The sequence below is a fragment of the Petaurus breviceps genome, unplaced genomic scaffold (genome assembly GCF_028583685.1).
Source record: "Petaurus breviceps papuanus isolate PSGF00001 unplaced genomic scaffold, PetGlider_PUasm1.0 229, whole genome shotgun sequence".
In the NCBI taxonomy this organism is placed as follows: domain Eukaryota; kingdom Metazoa; phylum Chordata; class Mammalia; order Diprotodontia; family Petauridae; genus Petaurus; species Petaurus breviceps.
The window spans coordinates 8791931-8804945 of NW_027185903.1; the positions used below are offsets into that span (position 1 = coordinate 8791931).

General features: G+C 41.2%; 1 protein-coding gene across 2 annotated transcripts in view; it reads left to right on the forward strand.

The window, feature by feature from the left end:
• The window catches only part of EGFLAM (EGF like, fibronectin type III and laminin G domains), a 167248-nt gene that overhangs the window by 105386 nt on the left and 48847 nt on the right, over window positions 1–13015 (forward strand). For both annotated transcript variants that reach the window (XM_069096177.1, XM_069096178.1), the window contains 2 exons: window positions 4574–4699; window positions 5442–5685. In XM_069096177.1, the coding sequence (XP_068952278.1) occupies window positions 4574–4699; window positions 5442–5685 (370 nt within the window). The remainder of the gene's footprint in view (window positions 1–4573; window positions 4700–5441; window positions 5686–13015) is intronic.

Consider the following 13015-nt stretch of genomic DNA (forward strand, 5'->3'; position numbering starts at 1 on the left):
ACACACACACACACACACACACACACACACACACACACACACACACAAAACTAGCCATGTGACCTTGAGCAAGTTACTTAACCCCAATTGCCCTCCAAAAAGCAAAAACAATAATAATAATAATAAATGGCTATACTTTGGGGGAGAATTGTCATGGGTGAACCATGTGTATACAACACCCCCTTCCCCTACAATTCTTACCTCCTTCCTTATCATCTCTTCCAGTGACCACCTCTTCTATAGGTGGGCAGGCACACACACACACCCATCAAACATATTCTTCCTCACACTGTGATCTACCATCTCTCATCTGCTCTCTCATAACCCAATTTGTTCATGTTCTCCAGGCTAATCTGTCCTTCATAGCAAGACCATAGCATCAGAAAATCATTGGCCCTTGGTAGGAGAGGCAGCATTGCAACGCTAGATTTGGAACTAGAGGACGTGGGATCAAATTCTGAATATTCTACTTATTAACTAACTACATGATCCTGACAAATGGATTTACCTCTCTGGGCCGTGTCTATAAAATGAGGAGGTTCAACTACTTTACTTTTTAGCCCCCTTTCATCTCTAAAACTATGATTATAGAAGTAGCTCCAATAATCCTTTCTCTCCTCTCTGTTCCCACTTCCAGCTTCCTTTTTCCTTCCTGCCTAGATTATTAGCCTACTAATGGGTCATTTTTACTCCATTCTCCAGTGGTGGGAAACCTGCAGCCTCAAGGCCACATATGGCCTTCTAGGTCCTTGGGTGCGGCCTTTTGACAGAGTCCAAGTTTTACAGAACAAATCCTTTTATTAAGGATTATTATTATTATTCAATTAAACATTGATTAAGTACCCACTGTGCTCAAGGCCTTGTGCTCCACCCAGTGGGATATATACATTTCTGTTTATAGTCGGGTAAGGGGATATTATATAAGTACAGGTAACTTTAAGACACATTGCTGCCAGATTGAACTCCCTTACACATAGATCTGGTCTAACATAAATCAATCAAACAACATTAAGTATACTGTGTGCCAGGCACTCTGATAAGATTCCTTTTTTAAGACAAATTTAGTGGCTCGCTATTTCTTACTGGGGTCAGCTAGGTGGCGCCATAGTGCACAGAGTGCTGGGCATGGAGTCAGAGAAGACTCATCTTCCTGAGTTCAAATTTGGCCTCAGACACTTACTCAGTGTGTGACCCTGAGCAAGTCACTTAACCCTGTTTGCCTTGCTTCCTCATCTGTAAAATGAGCTGGAGAAGGAAATGGCAACTCACTCCAGTATCTTGGCTAAGAAAACCCCAAAAGAGGTCATGAAGAGCTGGGCATAACTGAAAAATGTCTAAACGACAACAAAATCACCTACTGGGTAAACGTCATCCTCTTGCTTGGCCTTCAGAGCCTTCCACAATCTAATGCCACTCCGTAATTCCGCCCTCATCTAAAACCACTTCCCACTAGGTTCCAACCAGGCTGCACTATTGAGAGAAATGATTATTTCTTTCATATAGTAATAGCTAATTATTGAATTAGAACCAAGGTTTTTCCCCTTTTCTACTTCCTCATTCAAAAGTCAACCAGTGTGGGAGTCTCAAAGACTTTCCCATCCAGGAAAGCTAAGATCTAACCAAAGACAGGACAGAAAATCTAAGTTTAGGCATGAATTCCTGCTCAGTGTCTTTACTCAGACAGGTCTGGGGAAATGTAGATTCTCCCTTTTGTAAGACAAGTGAGAATGGAAATTGATAAGTCTCTTTGACCAAGACTGGGTGCCCAGTGTCACCTGTCTCAAAGATCCTCATTGGAATAAACCCACCCCTCATTATAATATCTATTCTCTCATTAATTGTTAACCAATCAGAGTTGATCGCCACCTTCAGGAATATCCACTCTTCCAAGGGTCTATAAACTGTGAGCTTGTGGCCATTAGTCATCTTTGGTCTGACAGATAGCCAAATGACCATTCCTTTTATTAATAAAATGCTAGTGTTATTAACAAAATGATTAATTACCTAGAAACTGTCTCTCAAACTTTTTAAATGTCACAATGTATTCTGTTCCCCAGACTCCTGTGTTTTCACATTTCCATGCTTTTCATCATCCTTGTGACTGAGAGTCCAAGGACCCTTTCTTTCCTATTGAGTTTCTAGACATTATTCAGATCCCATCTCAAATGTCAACTCCTCCAGGAAGCTCTCCTTCATCCATTCAGTTTGGTTATGATATTCCCCTTCAGCTCTCATGTGTCCTGTCATGTGACACTTGAATATTGTAGTTATCTGTGTTTTTGTTATATCCTCTTACCCAACTAGGAGCTCTGTCTAAAATGTGTATCACCTACAGGGCGGAGCCCAGTAACTGCTTAATCAGTTTTTAAAAATTGAATTGCCATGTTTCTTCTAATAGGCTTAGCCTGGGAGACATTTGTTACTAGAAGGAATATTGGACTTGGAGTTAGAAAAGCTGGGTTCTGAGTTTTCTAGGAAAAAACTTACTTCTTACCTCTGTGACCTCAGACAGCATTACTTGGTCTCTCTGAACCTCATTTTCCTTAACTATAAAATGTAGAGGTTGAACTAGAGGAGCTCTGAAGCCCCTTATACCTCTAAGTTGGGATTCCTGAGATCCTTATCCTGGGTTCATCTAAACCAAAGTTTATCACACAGAAATTAGTAAAAGATGGAAGGGTATGGGGGAGGTCTATGAAGTCTCTGCACTTCAAGGGTCAAAGGTGAGTTCAGAGGGTCTCTCTGAGGACTTTGAATTTTGGGGTCACTAGCACCAATCTGTAGATTCTCTAACTGGACGGAAACCAGCAGCTCTGTCTGTCTAAGCTCTTTGAGGGTCCACCAGATGGGATGCACAGATGATGGCAGATCAGTCACCTGGAAACGAAATGCTTTCTTCACATCTCATTAGTAACCCTTCTAGCCATTCCCCTCCCTCCTCTGCCCAGCATGCTCTGCCTCCCTTCACCCTCCAACACTTGGTCAGCTTCAGAGGCTAGATGAATTCCACAAATACTGACAGAGACAGAGAAACAGTGACATAATGGGGCCAAATGAAGGCTGGTCCATCTCATTTCATATTTCTAAGGATGGAAAGAGCCCCTGGGGTAACCCAGGGCTGGAATGGTAAAAGAGAGGGTAGTGAGTTATTTTGTTTTTTGTTAAATTTATCTGGGGGAAATTCTGAGAGCTATCTCTTCATACTTAGAAAAAGAGCAGAGGAATTATGGAGTATTGGGAGAGTGCAACAGGCAATTGTTGACCCTGTCAGGGAAACGAGATAGCGTTTTCATTTTCTTTTTTTTTTTTAAGCAATTGGGGTTAAGTAATTTGCTCAAGGTTACACGGCCAGTTATTTTGTGTGGGTGCCAAGTAGCTGAGGCCGGAACCGATCCTGAGTCTCCCGATGCCGGGGCCTGGGCTCTTACTCACTGCGCCACCTGGCCGCCCCAAAAATTTTTTACTTTTTATTTTTTTGCTTTTTTGGAGGGCAATTGGAGTTAAGTGACTTTCCCAAGGTCACACGGCTAGTAAGTGTTAAGTGTCTGAGGCCAGATTTGAACTCAGGTCCTCCTGATTCCAGGGCAGTGCTCTATTCACTGAGCCACCTAGCCACCCCCACGTTTTCATTTTCTTAACTGCCTTGGAGCTGCCTCAGATGCCTTCTTCCATCACCTGCTACAGGAAGACATTTTGTTTTCACCTATACTGTTTTTTCAAGGCCAGATTGGAGCCCGTCTGTCTAATTTAGCTCTTTTGTGCAAAGGGAAATAATAGTTTACAAAAGCAGCAAAAAAAACCAGTCAAGTATAAATCAAATATTTTCCATTCCTCGGATGGCATACATTTGCAAATTAAAAAGTAAATCCCTCATGAATTCCCCCTGATAAGTTTAATGGAGGAAAAACCCACCTCCTGCTTGGACTCTTTCAGTGTGGCATTGCCATAGGGCACTTACTGGTCCCTCACAGAGGGTACAGAGGAGGTGGGAATGGTGATTATGAGGCCCATATGTTACTATAATATGGATTGCTCACTGCCCAGACGAAACAGTCAACAACCTCCAGGTAGTTAATGAGCTTAGGCCCAGCCACTTAACTCCTTCAAGGCTTACCAGGCTGAGAACAAACTTTGACTCACAAGACAGCACTTAAGCTAATTGAGGTTACACAAATTAAAATGCTTATAGCATAAACAATCTGGTGACATTCTGAGAGTTTGAATTATATGTTTATGAGAACAACAGAGAGATTAATTAAAGAAGAAAAGACCCAGTCATCCCGGTGAGTGGTTATAAAAATGTCTGGTGAATTAATGTATGATTTTTTGTTTTCACCATGTTTGAGAAAGGCTTTGTGGCACTCTGTAAAACCCCAATGGAAATCAGATTAAAATGAAGGAACAGTTTGACTTGTCTCTAAACTTGATTTGCATTTTTGCTGAGGTAGGAATGCAGTTTACAGGACCAGAAACTAAATCCATAGCACCGGGAACAAGGGTTCTTGTTTCCTGGTGGAATGGTGTCAGAGGACAAGTGCCTTTCTCTGCTAATTCCTCCTCTGTGTGTGTTTAGGGGAATGCAGCAGCGGCATTTGTGATGAGGCCTCCTGCATCAACGGAGGCACCTGCACGGCAGTCAAAGCAGATTCCTACATTTGCCTTTGTCCCCTGGGATTTAAAGGGAGACATTGTGAAGACGGTGAGAAGGAAGTGAGCCGCTAACTAGCAAGCAGGATATGGAATGAGAGGACAGCTGGGTGTAGAGGCAGAGCTTGGTGTCTGACTGTTTGCTTTGTTTATGTATTAGTGTAATTTTTCACCCATGGCACCTTAGCCTCAGAGGGCAGTGAGGGAGTTGCATTTTAAGAAGAGGTTAGAGAATCCTTTGGCTAGGTTGGAACACCCCTCCGCTCATTTGTTTGGACTGGGGCTTCCAAAAAGCCTATACTCAAGTCAGCTGTACCTTGGGCAAAGTGGGATGTGCTTCATTTGGAGCTTATATGAAACTAAAGAGCCTGTAAATGGATAATATATTTGAACTACCTGAAGAACTTGTTCACTTGGGAATATTTGGTTGTTTTTCAAGAAGGAAAGCCATATTGGGTAGACCATACTCTGGATTGAATGGAACCCAAAGAGAAAGAAAAAATTATCAGGCATCCAAAGTTAATCAAGGGTCTCCAATTTTTAGGTCTGATTGGGAAGGGTCTTGAGCAGTGTCCAACATAAAAAATAAAGTAACTCATACTCCTAATCAATTGCCTAAGGCACTAAGACATTCTCATAGTCACATAGCCAGTGTCTTGAAGTCATAACTACCTGACTCCAAGACCAGACCCCTATCCAGTGCATCACAATGAATTTTTTAAAAAATCAGTCATTTCACATGGGGCTCTCAGTGTGTATTCTAATGTCATGTTTGTTTCTTGTGAGACTTTCAGCTTTCACCCTGGCCATCCCTCAATTCAATCAATCTCTGAGGTCCTTTGCTGCAACCCCTTGGCCACTTGAGTCCCAGAATTACCTCTCTTTCATGGAGTTTGAGATCATATTTCGACCAGAGTCAGAAGATGGTGTTCTATTGTACAGCTATGACACAGGCAGCAAAGACTTCCTGTCTATCAACATGGTGGATGGCCATGTGGAATTCAGATTTGACTGTGGCTCTGGAACAGCTGTTCTCCGGTAAGAGCCACTTCCAAGACCACCCCCAAAAGAGTCGTGCATGGGCATTTTTTGAAGCCAATCAAAATTTCCTTAATTGTTTGCTACAAAAGTGAGTATGGTTCACACACCACAATCCAACACTACTCTGCCTTTCGATCTTGAGTTTGTGTTATGTTTTTCTATTGATTGCATTCCAGCCAAACTGGACGGCTCTTTGCCTCCTCTATTTCCCAAATAGGCATCTGCTTTCCAGTCTCTGTGCTTTTGTTCACATGAGTCCATACGCCTGCGATGTTCTCCTTCCATCTCTTCAACTATTGAGTTCCTTCCTATGCTTTAAAGCAAGACTCATGTGCCATTTCTTCTTCAGAGTCTTCCCTAATCCCCTTCCCAGTTCGCTGTTGGTGAAAAGTCTCCCTCTTAGGCCTTCTGTAGCACTGCTTTTTTAATACTCCCTAATACACTCATGTGATAATGGCTTTCATAGTTTTTTTATACTAGTGTTTTCTTCACTTCTACACTGTATATTCTGGGAAGACAGGATTTTGTTTTGTCTCCTCTAGCAGAATGTAAGTCCCTTGAGAGCAGGAACAGCTTCATTTTTGTCTTTATATCCCCAGTGCCTAGCATGGTTCCAAACACATAGTAGGCACTTATATTCTTGTTGGGTTGAATTGCACAACCCAGTATTTTGCACATTGTAGGCAATAAGTAAAAATTTGGTTCATGGATAAATGAATGAATCACATTTAACAATGTCTTCCCTTTTCATGTTTTTCCTGCACATTTCTCCTTTCTGAATCCTGGCCTAATACACACAGATGAGATACTTCCCATAGATCTCCTACCAGCAATGTTTTCTTTCTTAAATGACTCCCCAGCAGGTAGCTGTTCTCTGCCCCAAACAATGGAAAATATTTCTTGCTTGAGGTAAAGATGAAATGCCCTGATTTCTTGATAGGGTAGTAATGTATGAAGCAACCAATTAAACCCTTAATAAATATTAATTTACCACCATAATAATAATGCCTAGAATAGATATGTATGTGTGTGTGTATATATATACATATACATATATATCAGTTTGTTTGCAAAGTGCTTTACAAGCATCTCATTTTATAGTACTATACTTTCACATGGTAGATAATAAATTTTTGTTGACTAATTAATGAAAATGTTAATGATAATTAGTGATCTGCTTCATTATGTGATCCTATGATATGGATAGTAGGAAAGGGAGGGGTATATGGATTTTTTTTATATCCAGTCATCTCCTTGCCCCAAGCCTGAGGATAATCCAACTGTTTTTCCCCTTTCTTTTTATGTCTATCTTTTCTCTCACCCTCTTTCCTAAGTGGTCAGTAATTGCCCAGCCTCAGTGACCCCTAAAAGATTGGGGATCCTAATTTTATACAATAGTGTTTCACAGTTTCAATGGATCTGTTATTTCATTAGTGGGTCTCCATTGATGCCCATGACAACCCATCTGTAACTTATTGGGGGTGATTGCTGTCCATATTCTGCCATAGATCCACCATAGGGAATCCATGCAGCATGCTGGAAGCTGTCCTTCCTCCAAGGATTATTTGGCAGAGCCTTTTCTGCCAGCAGGACATTCCTACTGGATAGAGGATTTCCCCTCCCTTCCAAATAGCCTTATGGAGTGGTCCTCAAAAGGAACCAGACTGACCCTATCATGATAATGAACCCTCCACAACTACAACCCATCATGGCCCTCCACAATCCCCTGAGGACGGAAGGAAGCTTTCCTAATCTATCCAAGGCATTTGGAGGGGAAGGGAGCCCCACCCAAGACCTTTCTTTTCAATCATTTTCCCCATGTGGAAAAGAACGAAAGTTACTTGAAAACAAGTTTATTTTAAATTTTGTTTTAAATGCATCCAATTCTCCTCCAAGGCTTAGAACCTGCTGGCATAGAACCTTACGTTCTTAGAGGCTATCTCACCAAAGTACAGCTGCTACCTGGGATGGATTCAGATATGGGCTAGGAATGGTCCATGGGTCTGGTGTCCAAGCACCAGTTTAGCCCAGTTCAGATTGGCACATTGCCACCAGACTGGCTAAAAAGCAAAGAGTTTTGCTGGCCATCCCAGCTTTTAAACACCATCTAAACAAGAAAGTCACGGAGAGGGGCTGTGATCTGCCCTAGCAAAGACTACCCACACTGAAGAGATCCTAGATCCTAGAAGTCTGTCCTAGGCAAGGAACTGGGAAAACAAAGAGGAGGAAACAGTGTAGACCCTGATCCCAAGGAGCCTACAGTCTAAAAGAAGAAATGAGATCTTTTCTGAATCCTCTGATCCTTCCAATCTAGTAAGAAAAACAGAACTTGTATACAAGCAGTGTGGCACAGTAAAAGCAACTCTTCCTGACATCAGAAGACCCAGGTTTTTCTCTTACCTCTGATGCTTCCTACCTTAGCCAAGTTACTAACTTCCCTAGCCCCAGTTTCCTCACTTGTAAAATGAGAGGGTCAGACTGGATGCTCCCTGGGCCCCTCTAGCTTGAGATCTATAATTCTGCAAATAAAACAGAACATGATATGCTTTTGAGCCCCTTGAATCCTGAGCATTTCTCATCTTTGCATTCATATCTACTCTTACTGTATTCCCCATTTGCTAGTTTCTGCCCAAGACCCATTCACTCAATGAGAATATGTTTCTTGTTCCTACATATGTTTATTTCTTCTCTCCTGAAGCTCCCCAGCATGTTTTCCTTAATAGTGACCCTGCAGCAAGAAATTAGCGATCTCCCCCCCCTCCCTTTTCTTTAAGGAAATTGTCAACTCTATTCAGCTGACATTCTTTACCTTTCTCTAAGAGTATATGGGTGATATGTGACCACTGTTCATTGGCTGTAACTGCTGCTCATTCTCACAGCTGATGGGAAGTGCTAGTTGTGCTTGGTTTAAATGATTCTTAAAAACACTGGTTATTTTTCTTCTGTGACTATTCCTCTTTATCCATCAATGACACTGCCTGCTATGAGGGATGAGCGTTTCTCTGTGTGTGGGTGTGTGTTTGTGTGTGTGTGTATGTGTGTGTGTGTGTGAGAGAGAGAGAGTGTGCGTGTGTGTGTGTGTGTGTGTGTGTGTGTGTGTGTGTAAGGAGTTGTTTAGAGCTGCTGGTTGCGGTACATCAAGACAACTTTGAGTTCTCAGGGCTGATTTTATTTGCATAAGATTATGCAAAACAGTCAAAGCAATTCACCTGAAAGGATTCTGTGTGACAGGTTGAAAAGGGGAGGGGGAAAGGGGGAAACCTTGATTATCACCTTCCCCTTTCAAATTTAATTTCCTCCTGGATAAATGGCCAGAAAGAACAAGTGGAGATTATGTCTGGACCTCTTGGCATACCTAAAATATCAGCTATATCCTCCCCTTCCACCTCCTTTGCAGCTATAGCTGACAATCGGTGCTTAACAGTATTTGGGGACACTGGAGGGATGGTACAATTCTCCTGTCAGAATGTGGTACCTACTTTTTTTTGACACGAAGAACTTTTTCTTCAGTTGTTCAAAGTAACTGTAGCCCTCATCTATCAGTAAAAGGAAAAGAATTCTGGATTGTTAGGTGTGGTAGAAGGAGGTCAATTCCTCCAAACTTCAGAGGCCTATCCAATACTCTGAGGGGCATTTGAACACTTACTCACTAGTTCATTTTTCCTTCTCCTCCTAAATGCCTGCATGCCATTGTGTACCACAGAGGCATACAAGGGACCATTTTTGTATATCCCATTTCAAATACTTCTTGTTGAATCCAGGCCCACAACTCAGTGTTATTCCTAACAGATCTCTCATACTCTACCCTTTCATATCCCATCCATTGCCAAATCTTGTTGCTTCTATCATCATAGTATTTTCCATACAAGTCCCTTTTTCTCCATTCACACAGATGCTGCCCTAATTTAGGTCTCATCCCCTCTTGACTGAACTATTGGAATAACCTTTGCATTGCTCTCCTCTCCCTCACATCTCTCCCCACACTAGTCTATCTACCCAGCTGCCAAGGTAATATCTGTAAAACCAAAGTCTGACTGTATTTCTCCCTTACTCAATGAGCTTCAATGGCTCACTATTACATCCAGAATCAAATACAAACCCTCATGATATTTAAAGCTTTTCTTGACGTGGCCCATTCCCACATTTCAGTACTCCACAATCTAGCTACGCTTGCTGTTTCTCATACACTAGACTCTCCCGTCTCCCATCTCAATGCCTTTGAGGCACTGAGACCAATAGCACCAGCTATATCCCAGGCCCAGAATGCTGTGCTCCCTCACCACTTCCTCTGTTTCCCTGGCTTCCTTTTAGTCTCAGCTCAGTTCAGACTTTCTGCAGGGAGTCTTTTTTTTTTCAAATTTATTTTTTTTATTTTTAGTTTACAATAGTTCCACAAGTTTTTGAGTTCTAAATTTTCTCCCCCTCCTTCCCCTTCCCCCTCCCCAAAGCAGCATTCACTCTGATATAGGCTCTACATACACATTCACATTAAACAAATTTTCACATTAGTTGTGTTGTAAAGAATTATAACCAATGGAATGAATCATGAGAAAGAAGAAGCAAAACAAAAAGGGAGAGAGCAAATAGTATGCTTTGATCTGCAGTCAGACTCCATAATTCTTTCTCTGGATGTGGACAGCATTTTCCATCATGAGCCTTTTGGAGTTGTCTTAGAACCTTGTATTGCTGAGAAAAGCCAAGTTAATCATAGTTAATCATCACACAATATTGCTGCTAATGTGTACAATGTTCTCCTGGTTCTGCTCACTCAGCATCAGTTCAATAAATCTTTCCAGGTTTTTCTGAAGTTCGCCTGCTCACCATTTCTTATAGCACAATAGTATACCATTATATTCATATATCACAACTTGTTCAGCCATTCCCAAATTGATGGACATCCCCTCAATTTCCAGTTCTTTGCCACCATAAAAAGAATTGCTATAAATATTTTTGTACATGTAGGTTCTTTTCCCATTTGTATGATCTCTTTGGGATATAGCCTCTGCAGGAAGTCTTTCTTCATCCCCCTAGTTGCTAGTGCCTTCTCTGCTTAGATTATCTCCCATCCACTTAATATATCTTGCATGCACCTAACATGTGGTCTCCCAATTAGAATGTTAGTTCTTTGACGTCAGGAAGTGTTTTTACCTTTCTTTGCATCCCAAGTTTTAGCATCCTAAGCACTTAATAAGTTCTTGCTGACTGACTGAATTAGATTAACAGAATCCAAACAAAAACCTAGAATTACAATATATCAAAACTGGAACTATATTATTACAGATAATCTAGAACAGCTTCCTTCATTTTTCATATGGTAAACAGAGAACCTGAGAGATCTCATATCTTGCCCAAGGTCACTTGACAGCAGCTGAGACTTAGGGTCATTAAATGATAGAGCTAGAAAAGACCTTCAAGGTCATGTAGTACGGTCCTTTTTTTTGTTTTTTTGTTTTGTCTTTTTTTTTGGAGGGGGGAAGGCAGGGAAATTGGGGTTAAGTGACTTGCCCAAGGTCACATGGCTAGTAAGTGTTAAGTATCTGAGGCCAAATTTGAACTCAGTTCCTCCTGACTCCAGGCGAGTTCTCTATTCACTGTGTCACCTAGCTGCCCCTAGTCCTTTCATTTTGCAGATGGAGAAACTTAGTGTCAGAGATACTAAATCCTTCTTGCCAAAACTATCCAGGTCTTTAGACTTCAAACAAATCATGTCCCCTTTTCATTAAATCTTGCTGCCCTTTTCTTCTTCATCAAGGAAATGGCATTGGCCAAGTCATTTGACTTTAAGAGATTATAGAATCATAGGATCACAAAACTATGAAGCTGGGAGAGACATTAGAAACTATCTAGCACAACCCCCTCATTTTACAGATAAGGAAACTGAGTTCAAATGAGGCTAAATGGCTTGCCCAAGGTCACCCAAGTAATAAGTGCCAGAGGCCAGATGAAGTGGGCAGATTTGTCTTAAGCTCAATTTAGCAATCAAGGTTACCAAAATGAGCTCTTAAAATGAACCTTCTTTATCTGGTGAAGGAAAACCTGACTATTGACTAAGCAAATGACCTTTGTAGGAGTAGAGCTCAGATGTAATGCTATTCAAATAACATTTATTCAGAAAACAAATCACCCAATCCATGGTGCTCCTTCTTTTATTGCATATTGATTTAGCCAAGGTGATTAAATTCTAATTGCTAAGGACAAATCACAAGAGTATTTGCTAAAGCAAATAATCTGCCAATATTTTGTCTGCTGCTTTTCTAAAGCTAGTCTGAGAGTGAGAGAGACTCATGGGTGTGCTGGAACCAGCTCCAACAGGTTCTTGAGAGCAATTGTTAATTTTCAACACGAGCATTCACAAATGCTTGATTTATGGTGTTGTTGACTGCCTAGACTTAAGAAAGCAAAGGAGATAAATGTTAATAACATAGATTAAGCTTAAAGGTGTATCATGTGTACATTTTTATTTCTGGAGAATTAATTGTTAAACATATACCAGCACACCACTGGATAATTTAATACAGATGCAGAGCTTCTAAAAATTGAAGGAAACGGTCCCCAGAGTATGACCCAGACACCTTGTCTTCTTTGTGATACCTCATCATAAAGTATAGTATATGACTGCCACATTCTGTTTCTTGAACAACATGAGTAGAATATTTAATATCGACATTCCACTGGCATTGTTCTGTGGATACAAGGGATGGAATACGGTAGTCATGAAAGGACTAAAAATGCATATCACTCAGAGAGCTCTGGTGAAGTGCATGATGGGTATGAGCAGGCTGCAATATATAACTAATGAGGGATTTGGAAGAACCAGAATAAAGGATGTCATCGGGGAAATGTTTTATAGAAAAGTTAGACATGTGCTAGTCATGTGGGAGGATGAGAATTCATAAGCAGATGGACCAAGTGCTCCATTGGTATCCTGGAGTTATCGAGCCCAAGGAGGGCACCCAGGGCATTGGGTGGTCTTCCAGGAGTAAACTTATGGAAGAACAGAAGTTACTCTGGAAGGAAAGGTGTAGTTGGGTTACGATCTGCATCATTAGAAGGAACATCCACATCAGTGAAACCACCACTGAACTCAGGGATCCATGGCCCTGGGCATATATTAAGTCTCCTATGGCTCATTCAGGACTTAGATACTTTTGCCATAATTTAATCATAGGTACTTCCTGAGCCATCTTCATCCTTATCATGATACAGAAGTCTTGGCATTTAGCTTTAACAATGCTTTGCCCTAGTAGAGAACTTTTGAATGCTTTTACAAAGCAGGTTTGCATTGATTATATCCATGTAGCTTCATGGAAACATGACATAGTCAATA